We start from the raw sequence: 13821 nt of genomic DNA on the forward strand, positions 1-13821 counted from the left end.
AAGAACCACATGATCTTATCAATAGATGCAGAAAAGGCATTTCACAAAGTTCAACACCGATTCATGATAAAAACTCTCAACAAAATAGGAATAGAAGGGAAATTCCCCAACATAATAAAGGGCATTTACACAAAGCCAACAGCCAACATTCCCCTTGAGAACAGGAACTAGACAAGGATGCTCTTTATCACCACTCTTACTCAACATTGGGCTGGAGGTCCTAGCCAGAGCCAATTAGGCTGGAAAGACAAATAAAGGGCATCCAAATTGGTAAGGAAGAAGTAAAAGTATCTCTATTTGCAGATGATATGATCTTATACACAGAAAACCCCAAAGAATCCACAAGAAAACTACTGGAACTAATAGAAGATTTCAGCAAGCATCAGGATACAGGATAAACATATAAAAGTCAGTTGGATTCTTCTACACCAACAAAGAGAATTTCAAAGAGGAAATCACCAAACCAATACCATTTACATAGCCCCCAAGAAGATAAAATACTTAGGAATAAATCTAACCAGAGACGTAAAAGACCTACACAATGAAAACTACAAGACACTGCTGCGAGAAACCGAAAGAGACTCACATAAGTGGAAAAACATACGTTGCTCATGGATAGGAAGACTCAACATTGTGAAAATGTCAGTTCTACCCAAAGTGATCTACAGATACAATGCAAGCCCGATCCAAATTCCACCGGCATTTTTTAATGAGATGGAGAAACGAATCACCAACTTCATACGGAAAGGGAAGAGTCCCTGGATAATTAAAGCATTACTGAAGAAGAAGAACAAAGTGGGAGGCATCACACTAGCTGATTTTAGAACCTATTATACTGCCACAGTAGTCAAAACAGCCTGGTACTGGTACAACAACAGATACACAGATCAATGGAATGGAATTGAGAATCCAGACGTCAGTTCAGCCACCTATGAGCAGCTGATACTTGACAAAGGCCCAAAGTCCGTTAATTGGGGGAAAGATAGTCCCTTTTACAAATGGTGCTGGCATAACTGGATATGCATCTGCAAAAAAATGAAACAAGACCCATACCTCACAGCATGCACAAAAACTAACTCAAAAGGGATCAAAGACCTAAATATAAAATCTAAAATGATACAGATCATGGAAGAAAAAAAAGGACAATACTAGGAGCCCTAATATATGGCATAAACAGAATACAAAGCATTACTAACAATGCACAAACACCAGAAGAGAAACTAGATAACTGAGAGCTCCTAAAAATCAAACACTTAAATGCTCATCAAAAGGCTTCATCAAAAGAGTAAAAAGACAACCTACAGACTGGGGAAAAAACTTTGGCTACGACGTATCTGATCAGGGTCTAATCTCTAAAATCTACAAGATACTGCAAAACCTCAACAACAAAAAGACAAACCAATTAAAAAATGGGCAAAGGATATGAACAGGCACTTCACCAAAGAAGACATTCAGGCAACTAACAGATACATGAGGAAATGCTCACGATCATTAACCATTAGAGAAATGCAAATCAAAACTACAATGAGATACCATCTCACCCCTACAAGGCTAGCATTAATCCAAAAAACACAAAATAATAAATGCTGGAGAGGTTGTGGAGAGACTGGAACACTTTTACACTGTTGGTGGGAATGTAAAATGGTACAACCACTTTGGAAATCGATTTGGCGCTTCCTTATAAAGCTAGAAATAGAAGTACCATACGATCTATCCATCCTGCTCCTTGGAATATATCCTAGAGAAATAAGAGCCATCACACGAATAGATATATGCACACCCATGTTCACTGCAGCACTGTCTTAATAGCAAAAAGATGGAAACAACCGAGGTGCTCATCAATGGACTAATGGATAAGCAAATTATGGTATATTCACACAATGGAACTATCCTACGCAACAATAAAGAATAGTAATGAATCTGCAAAACATCTCATAACATGGATGAGTCTGGAAGGCATTACGCTGAGTGAAATTAGTCAGTCACAAAAGGACAAATATTGTATAAGACCACTATTATAAGAACTTAAGAAAAGGTTTAAACACAGAAGACAACATTCTTTGGTGGTTACCACGGTGGGGAGGGAGGGAGAGGGGTATTTACTAACTAGATAGTAGACAAGAATTATCTTAGGTGAAGGGAAGGACAACACACAATTCAAAGGAAATCAGCGTAACTGGATGAAACCAGAAGCTAAGAAGTTTCCTGAACACAACCAAACACTTCAAGGGACACAGTAGGAGGGGAGGGGTCTGGGGACCATGGTTTCAGGGGACATCTAGATCAACTGGCATAACAAAGTTTATTAAGAAATTGTTTTGCATCCCACTTCAGTGAGTGATGTCTTGGATCTTAAAAGCTAGCGAATGGCCATCTAAGATGCATCAATTGATCCCAACCCACCTGGAACAAAGGAGAATGAAGAACACCAAAGACACAAGGAAAATATTAGCCCAAGAGACAAAAAGGGGCACATAAACCAGAGACTCCATCAGCCTGAGACCAAAAGAACTAGATGGTGCCCGGCTACCACCAATGACCGCCCTGACAGGGAACACAACAGAGAGTCCCTGATGGAGCAGCAGAAAGGTGGGGTTCAGAACTCAAATTCTACTAAAAAGACCAGACTTAATGGTCTGACTGAGACTGGAGGGACCCCAGAAGACATGGCCCTGGACTCTGTTAACTCAGAACTAAAACCATTCCTGAAGCCAACTCCTCAGACAAACATTAGACTGGTCTACTAAACAATACTCGTAAGGAGTGTGCTTCTTAGTTCAAGTAGATGCATGAGACCAAATGGGCAGCTCCTGTCTGGAGGTGAGATGAGAAGGCAGAGAAGGTCAGGAGCTGGTTGAATGGACACGGGAAATCCAGGGTGGAAAGGAGTGTGCTGTCACATTACAGGGATAGCAACTAGGGTCACATAACAATGTGTGTATAAATTTTTGTATGAGAAACAAACTTGAGCTGTAAATTTTCACTTAAAGCATAATAAAAAATAATAATCTGTCTGCAAACTGTCATCAGATGACATAGTGAGCTGGGGGACACTGCTGGCCCCAGGGAGTGGTGGCAGGTACTGGAGGAGAAAGCAGTGACTCACCTGGGAGATCTGGGGGAGGCCGCCACAGTCCGCCATCTAAGAGAGAGGGGGCTGGTCAGTGCTGGTCAGACCTCGAGAAGTGAGCCAAGAACAAGGCTCTCCATGAACCAGTTCCAAACGGGTGCCTGCCTCGTCCCTGCCCTGCCAGCTGATGTGCCCTGCTGAGGCAGCGAGTGGGGACTTGGGTGTATTATGGGGGGGGAACCCCCAAACCTTCCTGGTAAGGCTTCTGCGGCTGTTATTACTATCTCTCACAGCATCTGCCTGCGTCTTCCCGGAAGCCATTACTTTCAGCTTATGATGTGCCAGGCACTCTGCTAGGCCCCATGAATATAATTTGTCCAATCACAACAGCAGACGAATGTCCCATTAAAGAGGCAGAAACTGGGTGGAAGAGGTGAGGAGTTTGCCTGGTTCCGGCCAGGATCTTCCTGACCTGAAAAGATTCAGTGTACGAGGCCTTTTAAACACATTTTGTTAAAGATTATCTCAAAAGGAAACTGCTAGATTGAAAAGCTTTGGGCCTACTGGGGCTTCTGATCGGCTATCCTTTGCAAACATTCTAACTCTCAAAATTACTGTTAAATCATCAAACCTACAGCTATCTCCACTTAATTCAGGCTGTTTCAAGCCAAGTGTGACTATTTATGCAGGAATGGAAAAGCAGGGCTAGAGCCCCCAGGCTTGAAAGGATGGCTTGTAAGGGCGTGGGACTGGAGAGATCAAGGGAGAGGGAAGAGGTCTGCAGCCATCCTGTGTCCATGCAGAAGGCTGAGGTCAGATCCTGAGGTTGGTCTCAGGCCCACGCTAACCTGGGGTGGTCCTCAGCCTATCATGAACAGAAATGACCAGACCCTAGAACTTGAACACAGAGGGCAGCCCCACAGGGTTGGGTGGTAGGTAGGGGGAGTCTAGACTCAGGCTGAAGTGGGTTCTAATCCTGGCTTGAACATAAAATTGGCCACATGACCTTAGACAGGTCACTTACCCTTTGTTGTGGGTTGAATTGTGTCCCCCCAAAAGATAAACTGACTTGCTAACCCCCGTACCTGTGAACGTGACCTATATAATCAAGTTAAAATGAGGTCATACTGGATTAGGATGGGCCCTAATCCAACAACTGGTGTGCTTATAAGAGAGAAATCTGGACACAAGACACAGAGGAAGAACAATAGAGACAATGGCAGTGTCTCTGTGTGTCTTCTCTCTTACAAGGACAGGGCTATGACTGGATTAGGACACATGCTACTCCTTGTGGTCTGCAGATTCTTGGGGTCCCACAGAGGAGTCCTTTCACCTTGGCAGCCTGAGATTACCAACCTGTGTCCAATATATGTTTGTGAGGAAATAAATTAAGTAAATTATTTCCGTGGTTTCTGACCACCAGCTTTGCCTCAATCAGAGACAATTCTGCAGAAAACGAGGGGGTTGATAAGACAGAACAAATGCAAAGCACCATTGTTTCGCCTGTACCTTGAGGAGGGTGGTCTTCGTGGGGTCCAGCTTAGAGTTGCACTCCACCTGTACAAGGCAAGGCAGAGGAAATGTGTTCATTTTCTACCCGGAGCCAAAGTCCTAACCTTTCCCCTTCCCTGCCACTCTGCCACGCTTGTCACAAACTCCAGCATTCCTATTGGTATAGAAGAAAGGGTGTGGGCTTTGGGATCAAACAGACGTGAGTTTAAATCCCAGCCCTGCCATCATTAGCTCCGTGACCTTGGACAAGTGACTTCTGTAGAGCCTCAGTTTCCTCGTCAATAAAACGGAGATATTGTCTTTTTTAAAGAGTTGTTGTAAAGATTAGCTAAAACGTAGAAGGTGCTCCAGAATTATCTGCTAAATGAATGGCCTTGTTTAATCATCTGCTGCTAGTGATTCTACACGTTCAACATCCCCAGTTCCAGCAACTTTTCCTCATATGAAATCAAATCCACCAAGCTGGCTTCTCTCTTTAATTTGTCAATGGTTCTCTTGACAAAAACAAAAAAACCCCAAAAGCTGGACAGAACATTCATATGCTACCCGCCATGTTCAAAGTGCTTACAGTAGAACTATCACTTCCCTTGATATGGACAATATATCTCTATGCATCCTATGATTACGTCCACTGGGTCAGCCCACAAGAAACTCATGGTTCATTAAGACAGCCCACATCTTTACCTCATGAACATCTGCAAACCCCACTCTGCAGCCCACTGCACATGGCGCTCCACTACCCTAGGGCTCTGGTCAACAGCCTAAGTCTCCTGTCTCCCCAGCTGTGGGGCTATCGGAAGCACAGAGTCTTCCCTTCGCTTCCACAACATTGCAGGTGGGAATTAAGAGGTGAAACGAGCCAGAAAGCCTTGCCTAAGCCCCACTCCCCAGGTGCCTCTGTTCCCCTGCCAGACCACCAGGCATCAGCTGGGTTTGTAAGCCCCACCTGATCCCCAAATGCAAGGAGGGCCTCTTGGCCAGGAAGCCAAGTGGCAAACACAGCCATATAAATAAGCCAGTGGCAAGCAGATCGGTGGTGAGGGGCCTGGGAGAGGAGACAGAGGGACTGTTGCCAAGCAACCAGGGCTGACAGTCACCAGGGAAGGAAGCTGGTGGTTGGGACCTCTGCTCAAAGGCCATTATGGCATTTCAAAGATGTCACCTACCCTGGTGGGGGTGGGGAGGGAACAGAGGTGGACAGGGGGATGGGGGACTCTACCCAGAGTCAACCCGACTTGGGCTGTTGAACTAAACAGACATCAAAGCTCAGGCCTCAGTTCTCGGTCCCCATATCCTTCACCTCAGGAAGACACAGCTCTCTTTAAAGAGCTGCCCAGGGCCCACTTCCTGCCCAATGCTCACCCCCACCTCCACTGAGGCTAGGCTCGCTCCCTGCCCTGGAAGGAATGGTGTGGAGAGGGGCGGGCTCTGGGCCAAAGGCAGCGGGCCTTAGAAGCCTCTGAAAAGAGACCTACACAAACCACAAGCTCCCGGGCAGGTGTTCACCGGGATGCCTGGGTTTTTCTCCCCCTTCTGCCCCAGGCACTGGGGAGGCAGAGCTGCGGCAGGAGCCTCACGCACCGATGAGGTAGTGGACAGCCATAATGGAGGCAGGGCACGGGGGAATGGAGCCCGCGCCTGGAGCCCCATCTCACCGCAGCTCGGTTATCTCCCTGAGTCTCAGTTTCCGTACCCATCAAATGACATCATAATGCCAATCTCACAGGGCATCTACAAAACATCTGGAGCAACATCTGGCTAGAGGGGATGGACCACAAATGAAGGGCCCTTTGCTTCCTTCCCAAATAGAGGCATTTTGAATCTCAGAACTAATCATTAACCTAAACAGACAAGAAACTACAGGCTAACACTTATTAAGCGGTTACTACTTTATCTTATTAAATCCCTCCATAAGCCCTCGGAGGTAAGCGGGAAACTCGTTTTCAAAACAGAAGCAGAGGATCAAAGAGGCTGGGGGTCTTGGCCAGGGTCACCTGGTTGCTAAGGGACAGGCAGGGTGGAAACAGTCTAAGACTCCAAAACCACAGGCCCTTTCTGCTCGAAAAACTGCCCAAATGTTCTGCTGTGTTCTCGCGCCATCTTCCCCCAGCCCCCTTGTTTGGGTGGAGAGTTCATTCTCCGCCTCTCTGGGCTCTTCCAAGCACGGAGCATCCTCCCCACTCGCTGGCCACGTGCACTTATAGTCCGCAGGAGAGACTGCAAGGAAGCCACCAGGGGCAGTGGAACACCTAGCTCAACAACAGCCTGGTTTCTACGTACCACAGCGTCCACGGCAGGAGAATCGTCCCCAACCACCAACAATGCAGGGCACCTGGGGCAGGGAGAGAAGCGTGGAGAATTAATTAACACAAGGTTCATTTCAAGATTCTCACACTCTCGGACCTACCAGGCTAGGGACAGGATCATAAAAACATTTATTTTGATTTCTGGTTTCCCCAGTACCCTTTGCTCTTTTTATGTCATCTTCCCTCTGTCCTCAGCTTTGCTCTTGGGAGAAGATGGTTGGTAGTCATTTACACTTTAGTATGAGTTAAGCACTTCTTTACCCTGCTGCTTTTTATTTTAAAGTCACGCTCTCTTCAAAGAAGGATGAGCAGGACTTTGCTGGTAATCAAGACCACAGACAAGAATGGCAGAGCTGACAATAGAAACAGCACGTGAAGAGGTACAGCTGTCAAACAGTACGGGGCACTCAAAGAAGAACGAAAAGACACAGTCGTTACTGGTGGAATCACAGTCTGTTGTGTCCATGACTGTCTTCTCCTCCTAGATTTATAGAGCACTTTAGGGTGGGTCCTGGGTCTTATTCATCTCTAAGCTCTGTGAAGCTAAGCCTAACACAGCATTTGACATAGGTGAGATCGAAGGCTCCAACCTAGGTAATGGGGACATCCTAGGAATTAAAGTCGCCTGCACAGGGAGGAGACCGAGCAAACCAGGCTATGCTCAGCCCCTGGTTCTCATTGACCGCAATGCCGTACCACGAGTGTGGCAACCCCACCATACCCAGGAAGAAGACCCTGCTAGCAACAGAGCCCTGGTGGCACAGTGGTTAAGAGCTCAGCTGCTAACCAAAAGGTTTGCGGTTTGAATCCACCAGCCACTCCTTGGAAATCCTATGGGGCAATTCTACTCTGTCCTCTAGGGTCGCTGTGAGTAGGAATCAACTCGATGGCAATGGGTTTGGTTCTGGTTTTTGCAACTACAAGCACAGCTAACTGGACAGCGAACAGCGCTGACTGCACCTGGTGAGGGGGAGAAAAGTGACTCACTGCAGGGTGACGGTGTGGGTGCCCGGCACGGGCCGCTCGATCTCCAGGTCCCGCCGGCTACAGCAATAAGACGCATCGTTAGTATCAGCAGACCCTCCCCTGAAGGAAGTCCCCAGCCCCCACCCAAGGCCCAGGGGACCTGCCAGAATGGCCAACCACCCGCATCCCCAACCTGTGTAAGGTCACGCAGCTTTTTCCCAATGCCCCAGCCTCTTGGTGTCCAAAGAAGTGATTACAGAGACAGCGGCCTCCCTGTCCCTAAATGGACCAGTGTCTGAAATGGTCTCCTGTCTTCCACTCTCATCTGTTCCCCACCTCCCCGTAACCCCAAGTCCTCTCTCTCTGTAGTAGCCGAAATGATCTCGTTACAGTTCTAACCTGGTCGTTTCATTCCCTTGTTTCAGACCCTCCAGTGGTGTCCCATTGTACTAGCGGAAGTCCAGTGTGGCTGGGCCCAGCCCAGTGGCCGCCCCCACATCCCTGCAGGCAGGTTCTGCAGCCTCTCGGCCGCCCTGCAGCGCCCAGCATGGGAAGCTCCTTCCCAGATCACAGCCTGGAGCCAGAGAGGCTGGATTCAAACAGCGCTCGACCATCACTTAACTAGCTATGTGACCTTGGGCAGAATACTGAACCTCTCTGTGCCTTAGCTTCCTGAGCAGACAATGGCGATGATGCTAGCACCCTTGTCAGAGGGGTTTTGTGACGCATCCGTGGATTTGTATGCTCCAGGACAGGGAGGAGGTGTATGGGGCTTTGGTGGCTGTTTCTGGTCTCTTCTGGGTCCCCACTGCCTGCCCAAAAGCCTGCCTCACTCCAGTGCTCGGTGTCTGCTAAGTAAATGAACCCCTGAGCCTTGGCTTCTTCAGCTACTAGAGAGCCTACTGTCTCTCCCAACAGAGATGCTATGAGAACTGAAGAGAAAACAATACTGCATTTCATTACAAACAAGAATGGGCTTCAGAAAACAAAGCTATTACATCTGGGGTCTTAAAAACCTGTGAGCAGCCATCTCAGATACCAATGGTCCCACCCCTTCGGGAGCAAGGGAGAATGAAGAAAGCAAGACACAACGGAAAGATTAGTCCAAAGGACTCATGGACTACAACTACCACGGCCTCCACGAGACTGAGTCCAGTACAACTAAATGGTGCCTGGCTACCACCACTGACTGCTCTGACAGGGATCATGACAGAGGGTCCCAGACAGAGCTGCAGAAAAATGTAGAACAAAATTCTAACTCACAAAAAAAGACCAGACTTACTGGCCTGACAGAGACTGGAGAAACCCTGAGAGTATGGCCCCCGGACACCCTTTTAGCTCAGTAATGAAGTCACTCCCAAAGTTCACACCATTCAGCCAAAGATTAGACAAGCCCATAAAACAAAATGAGACTAATGGGGCACGACAGTCCAGGGACAAGGACTAGAAGGCAGGAGGGGACAGGAAAGCTGGTGATAGGGAACCCAAGGTTGAGAAGGGACAGTGTTGACATGTCTGGGGTTGTTAACCATTGTCATAAAACAATATATGTACTAACTGTTTAATGAGAATCTATTTATTCTGTAAACGTTCATCTAAAGTACAATAAAAAAAAAAAAAGAAAACGAAGCTATTAACATTTGAGGGTAGACAAACCTGGTAAGGCCCATCTTGTCCCCTTTTTGGAGGTGTGGCAGAGCTGGCTCAGCAGGCTGAGGGAGCTCCTGGAAGATTCCAGAGCCCCTGGCTGACACCAGTGGGGCTGAGCTGCCCACTCCTGGAGCTGAGCTCTACACGAGGACCTAGTTATCGCTGAGAGGGCTACTCCTTTGCTGAAGGCTGTGTTAAGGTCCTGCTCACCCCTAGAATATCCATCTCACCTCCTAGAAGTCTCCACGGATTCCTCCCATCCTCCCAGAGTGTTTCGTGCTCTCTCAGCTCTTCTGACATCTAGGTTTTCACTGTGGTCAGCCACACGAAAACTCATTTACCTCTCAATCCCTTGAGTGTGTGACTATGTCCCACCCCTGCTTGTGTCCCCAGTGGTCTGGAGTAGCGGCTCAGCTCCTTGCCCAGTGCCCAAAATCCCAGGAGACACCGAATGACTCACTGGGCACCCCTGTCGTATTGATTTATTTGCTCAAATTCAGGGACTGCATCTTTTGCTAATTTATCATCCTTCCCTCCTTGACCCTGTGTTCCAGCCATCCCAAAGGAGCCTGGTACATGGCAATTGGGCGGCCGAGCGACAGCTGATACCTGTTGTAGGCGTTGATGAACAGGTGCAGGTTGGTGGGGTTCATGTCGTTCACGATGTGCTGGCGGTAGGTGTGGACCACCTCCACGTTGTTATGCATTTCTTCCTGCAGTTAGAGAGGGGGAAACTCTCACTGTGCTGTCACCTGGGCCCGTCACGAGCCGCTTCCTGCTCCAGGTCATCCAGGTGCAAACTGAAAATAGGCATGCCTGGTCCACAGACAGAAGGGAATCTCCAGGAAAGCAACGCGGGGACACAGACAGGCGTCTAAACATTAGCTGACAGCAGGAGAGAACGCACACCTGGAAGGCCTCATTACTTTTGGAGTTTTGGTTTGAAGTCAGTCGACCTGGACCTAGAGGGTGGGTCTATGGCTGATCCTTCCTTGGGCAAGTCCCTTGACCACTGTGAACCTTAACCCAAAAAACTCACTGCCGTCAAGTCAATTCCAACTTACAGCCACCCTACAGGACAGAGCAGAACTGCTCCATAGGGTTTCCAAGGAGCAGCTGGTGGATTTGAACTGCTGACCTTTTGATTAGCAGCTGAGCTTTTAACACCCTGTGCCAACAGGGTTCCATCTGTGAACCTTACCAAAAAAAAACAAAAACCTGTTGCTGTCAGGTCGATTCCAACTCATTGCGACCCTATAGGACAGGAGAACTGCCCCATAGGGTTTCCGAGAAGCACCTTGTGGATTCGAACTGCTGACCTTTTGGCTAGCATCCAGGCCTTTAATCACTGCGCCACCAGGGCTCCTACCTCAGGTCCCTCAAAAAAAAGTGGGGGGGATACACTAAGATGGCTACAATTTAAAAAATGGAAAACTACAAGTGTTGGTGAGAATGTGGAGAACTTGGAACCCTCGTCCATTTCTAAGAAGCCCTGGTGGCATAGTGGTTAAGAGCTCAGCTGCTAACCAAAAAGGTCAGCAGTTCGAATCCACAGCTGCTCCTTGGAAACCCCTATGGGGGAGTTCTACTCTGTCCTCTAGGGTCACTATGAATCGGAATCGACTTGATGGCAATGGGTTGGGTCCATTTCTGGTGGCACTGTGAAATGGCACAACTTCAGGGGAAAACACTTTGGAGGTTCCTCAAAAAGTTTACCATAGAACTACCATATGATCTAGCAATTCTACTCCTAGGTAGATCCCCAGGGGTGAGAGGGAGGGGGGAAAAGAGAGTCATTGGTTACGGGGCATTGAGCTTCTGTTAAAAGTGGTGGAAAAATGTGGAAACGGGTAACAATGATGGCTAGACAACATGATGATGACCTTCATCAATGTTTCTGAACTGTACCTGTAAAAAATGCTGAAATCGCAATGTTTTGTTATATATATACTTACGACAATAAAAAAATTAAAAACAAGCAAATAAAAACGGAGGATAAAAGTACCTACTTCACCAGGATGGGGAACTTAACGGACGTTTGCACACAAAAGTTTTTTGTAAACCGTAAAAATAGGATGCAAATGTTGGCAATAATTAAGATTTTCTAATGGAGAGAGTTGAAAAGAAGTTTTTCACGCTTGAAAAACAAACCCAGTTTCTGGAAAGAAGGCAATGTCAATGCCACTGGGGGCCAAGCAGAGCCCTGCGGGAGGTCGGGCAGAGCCTTGCCCTCTCTGCTTCCTTTTGAATGTGATTTGGGACGAGCAAATGAGTTCTGGGCTTGTTCTGTTTCTCATTTGCACATGGCAGATGCTGGGGGTTCACAAGGTGGTCTGATGTGCTCAGTGGATCCAGAGCAGGACAGAGAAGGAACACAGGAAGCCTATGTCAAGCCCAGGCTGTTATCACAACAGTCTGCAGTCATTTCAACAACGTAAGCCAACTGGCCATTAAAAGCAAAATCAGGAAAAAATAGTCCGAGGGATCGTGCTGGGCTTCCAAATAAAAGGACAACTGCAGCAACTTGCGGACATCAGCAGACAACACCGCCTGACCGCGAACCTCCAAGGACTCTCATGCTGCACTTGACACCCCTCCCCTAAGGGAATATACACGCGGGTGCTGGTCTTTCCAAATTCCTATCGGCTTCAGATTACACACTCAGGGTGGAGTAAATGCACCACAAACCATGTACGAAGCATAAACGAGGAAAAAGGACCACACCCAGCGGGGACACCTTGCCAACCCCGAAGCAGAACATCTGCTTTCCTGGACTCACAATTGCTCAGGGCATCATTGGACGGTCACACTCTGCTGCGCAGGAGTAGGCAGTGGCATGGGGACCGCACAGAGTAACAGAGCAGTCACCCTGAGCTCAGGCACCTAAGCTGGGGTCAGAGCCCACAGCACTTCCCTCCCAGGCTAGAGTTATAAACCACAATCAGGGGACAGGCTGACCAGGGCTCATGAGGACAGGGAAACACACAGCTAGTGGGCTGCAAGGGGCTGGATTCTACCTGCTCTTGGTGGGCCTAACTCTGCAGAACAGCAACCCCCTACAGCCAGGCAGCCCTGGGGGCACAGAGGGACAGTGTTTGCAGTGGTTACCAGAAGGGACTCGAGCCAGGCTTGAGAGGGTCAAAGCCCAGCCCCAGCCATCCCTGGCTGGGAGACCTTACACAAGTCACTTAGCCTCTCTGGTCTCAGTCTCCTCATCCATAAACTCGAGATGAAAACAGGACCAATCACACAGGTCCTGGGGCTGCTGGTGGAGTCCACGAGTTCATTCTCATAAAGTCCTCACAACAGTGCTGGGCGCACAGCAAGCTCTGTGGCCAGGTTTGCTACAGGGTTTATTTGTAATCACCCAGAACTGGAAGCAACGCCAATGCCCATCAACAGGATGGAAAAATGAATTACAGCACATCCAGGTAATGGAATACTACTCAGCAATAAAAAAGGAATGAGCTACTGATTCCATCAGCATAGATGAATCTCACAGTAATTATGCCCAGTGAAAGAAGCCAGAAAACAGTACATAGTATATGGTGCTGTTCATACACAAACCAATGGAATGCACACTAATCTACCGTTACAGAAAGCAGCCCAGAGGCTGCCTGTGGGCGGGGTGGGGGGAGCACGTAGGAGAGCAGGGTTAGGAAGGGGCAGGAGGAAACCTGTGAGGGTGATGGATTTGTTCACTCTCTTGATTTCCGTGAGGGTTTCATGGGTATACGCATACGTTGGAATGTGTCCAATCATACACATTTTTAAATATGCATAGTTTACTGTACCTCAATAAACCCAAAAGCCAAACCTACTGCCTCTGAGGTGATTCCGACTCAGAGAGAGCCTGTAGGATAGAGGAGAACTGCCCCGTAGGGTTGTCAATCTTTATGCCCCAAGGCTGTAAATCTTTCTGGAAGCATACTGCCACGTCTCTTGAAGAATGTCTGGTGGGTTCCAACCGTTGACCTTTTGGTTAGTAGCCAAGCGCTTTAACCACTGTGCCCCCAGGGCCCCTGTACCTCAATAGAGCTGTTTAAAAATGAAAGGACAAATGCCTTGATGATTACGGATGAGGAACGCTCATGTGACTCCATGGGCATCTGCAGGGTGGCCCCCAGTTCACAATGTCTTGTCTCTAACCCCCACACCTGGCCCCGTGCCGGGCCCGCTCAGCATGGATGACAGCACGCCAGGCCCTGTACTCACCTTCCCGAAGAGGTGAGACACCACCATGTCCGGCAGGGCTTGGGTCCACCCAGAGATCTAGGAGAGTAAAAACATGCAGTTAGAAGCCAGCAGCTAAGAGTA

The 13821-nt window shown here is 48.1% G+C and overlaps 1 protein-coding gene across 2 annotated transcripts in view; it reads right to left on the reverse strand.

The window, feature by feature from the left end:
- NDRG1 (N-myc downstream regulated 1) overlaps window positions 1-13821 on the reverse strand; it is a 67840-nt gene that overhangs the window by 8300 nt on the left and 45719 nt on the right. For both annotated transcript variants that reach the window (XM_023728216.1, XM_004373018.2), the window contains 6 exons: window positions 13720-13776; window positions 10114-10217; window positions 7876-7932; window positions 6863-6914; window positions 4580-4627; window positions 3107-3142 (listed from right to left, as the gene is read on the reverse strand). In XM_023728216.1, the coding sequence (XP_023583984.1) occupies window positions 3107-3142; window positions 4580-4627; window positions 6863-6914; window positions 7876-7932; window positions 10114-10217; window positions 13720-13776 (354 nt within the window). The remainder of the gene's footprint in view (window positions 1-3106; window positions 3143-4579; window positions 4628-6862; window positions 6915-7875; window positions 7933-10113; window positions 10218-13719; window positions 13777-13821) is intronic.

This window comes from Trichechus manatus, unplaced genomic scaffold (assembly GCF_000243295.1).
Source record: "Trichechus manatus latirostris isolate Lorelei unplaced genomic scaffold, TriManLat1.0 scaffold00022, whole genome shotgun sequence".
Lineage (NCBI taxonomy): Eukaryota > Metazoa > Chordata > Mammalia > Sirenia > Trichechidae > Trichechus > Trichechus manatus.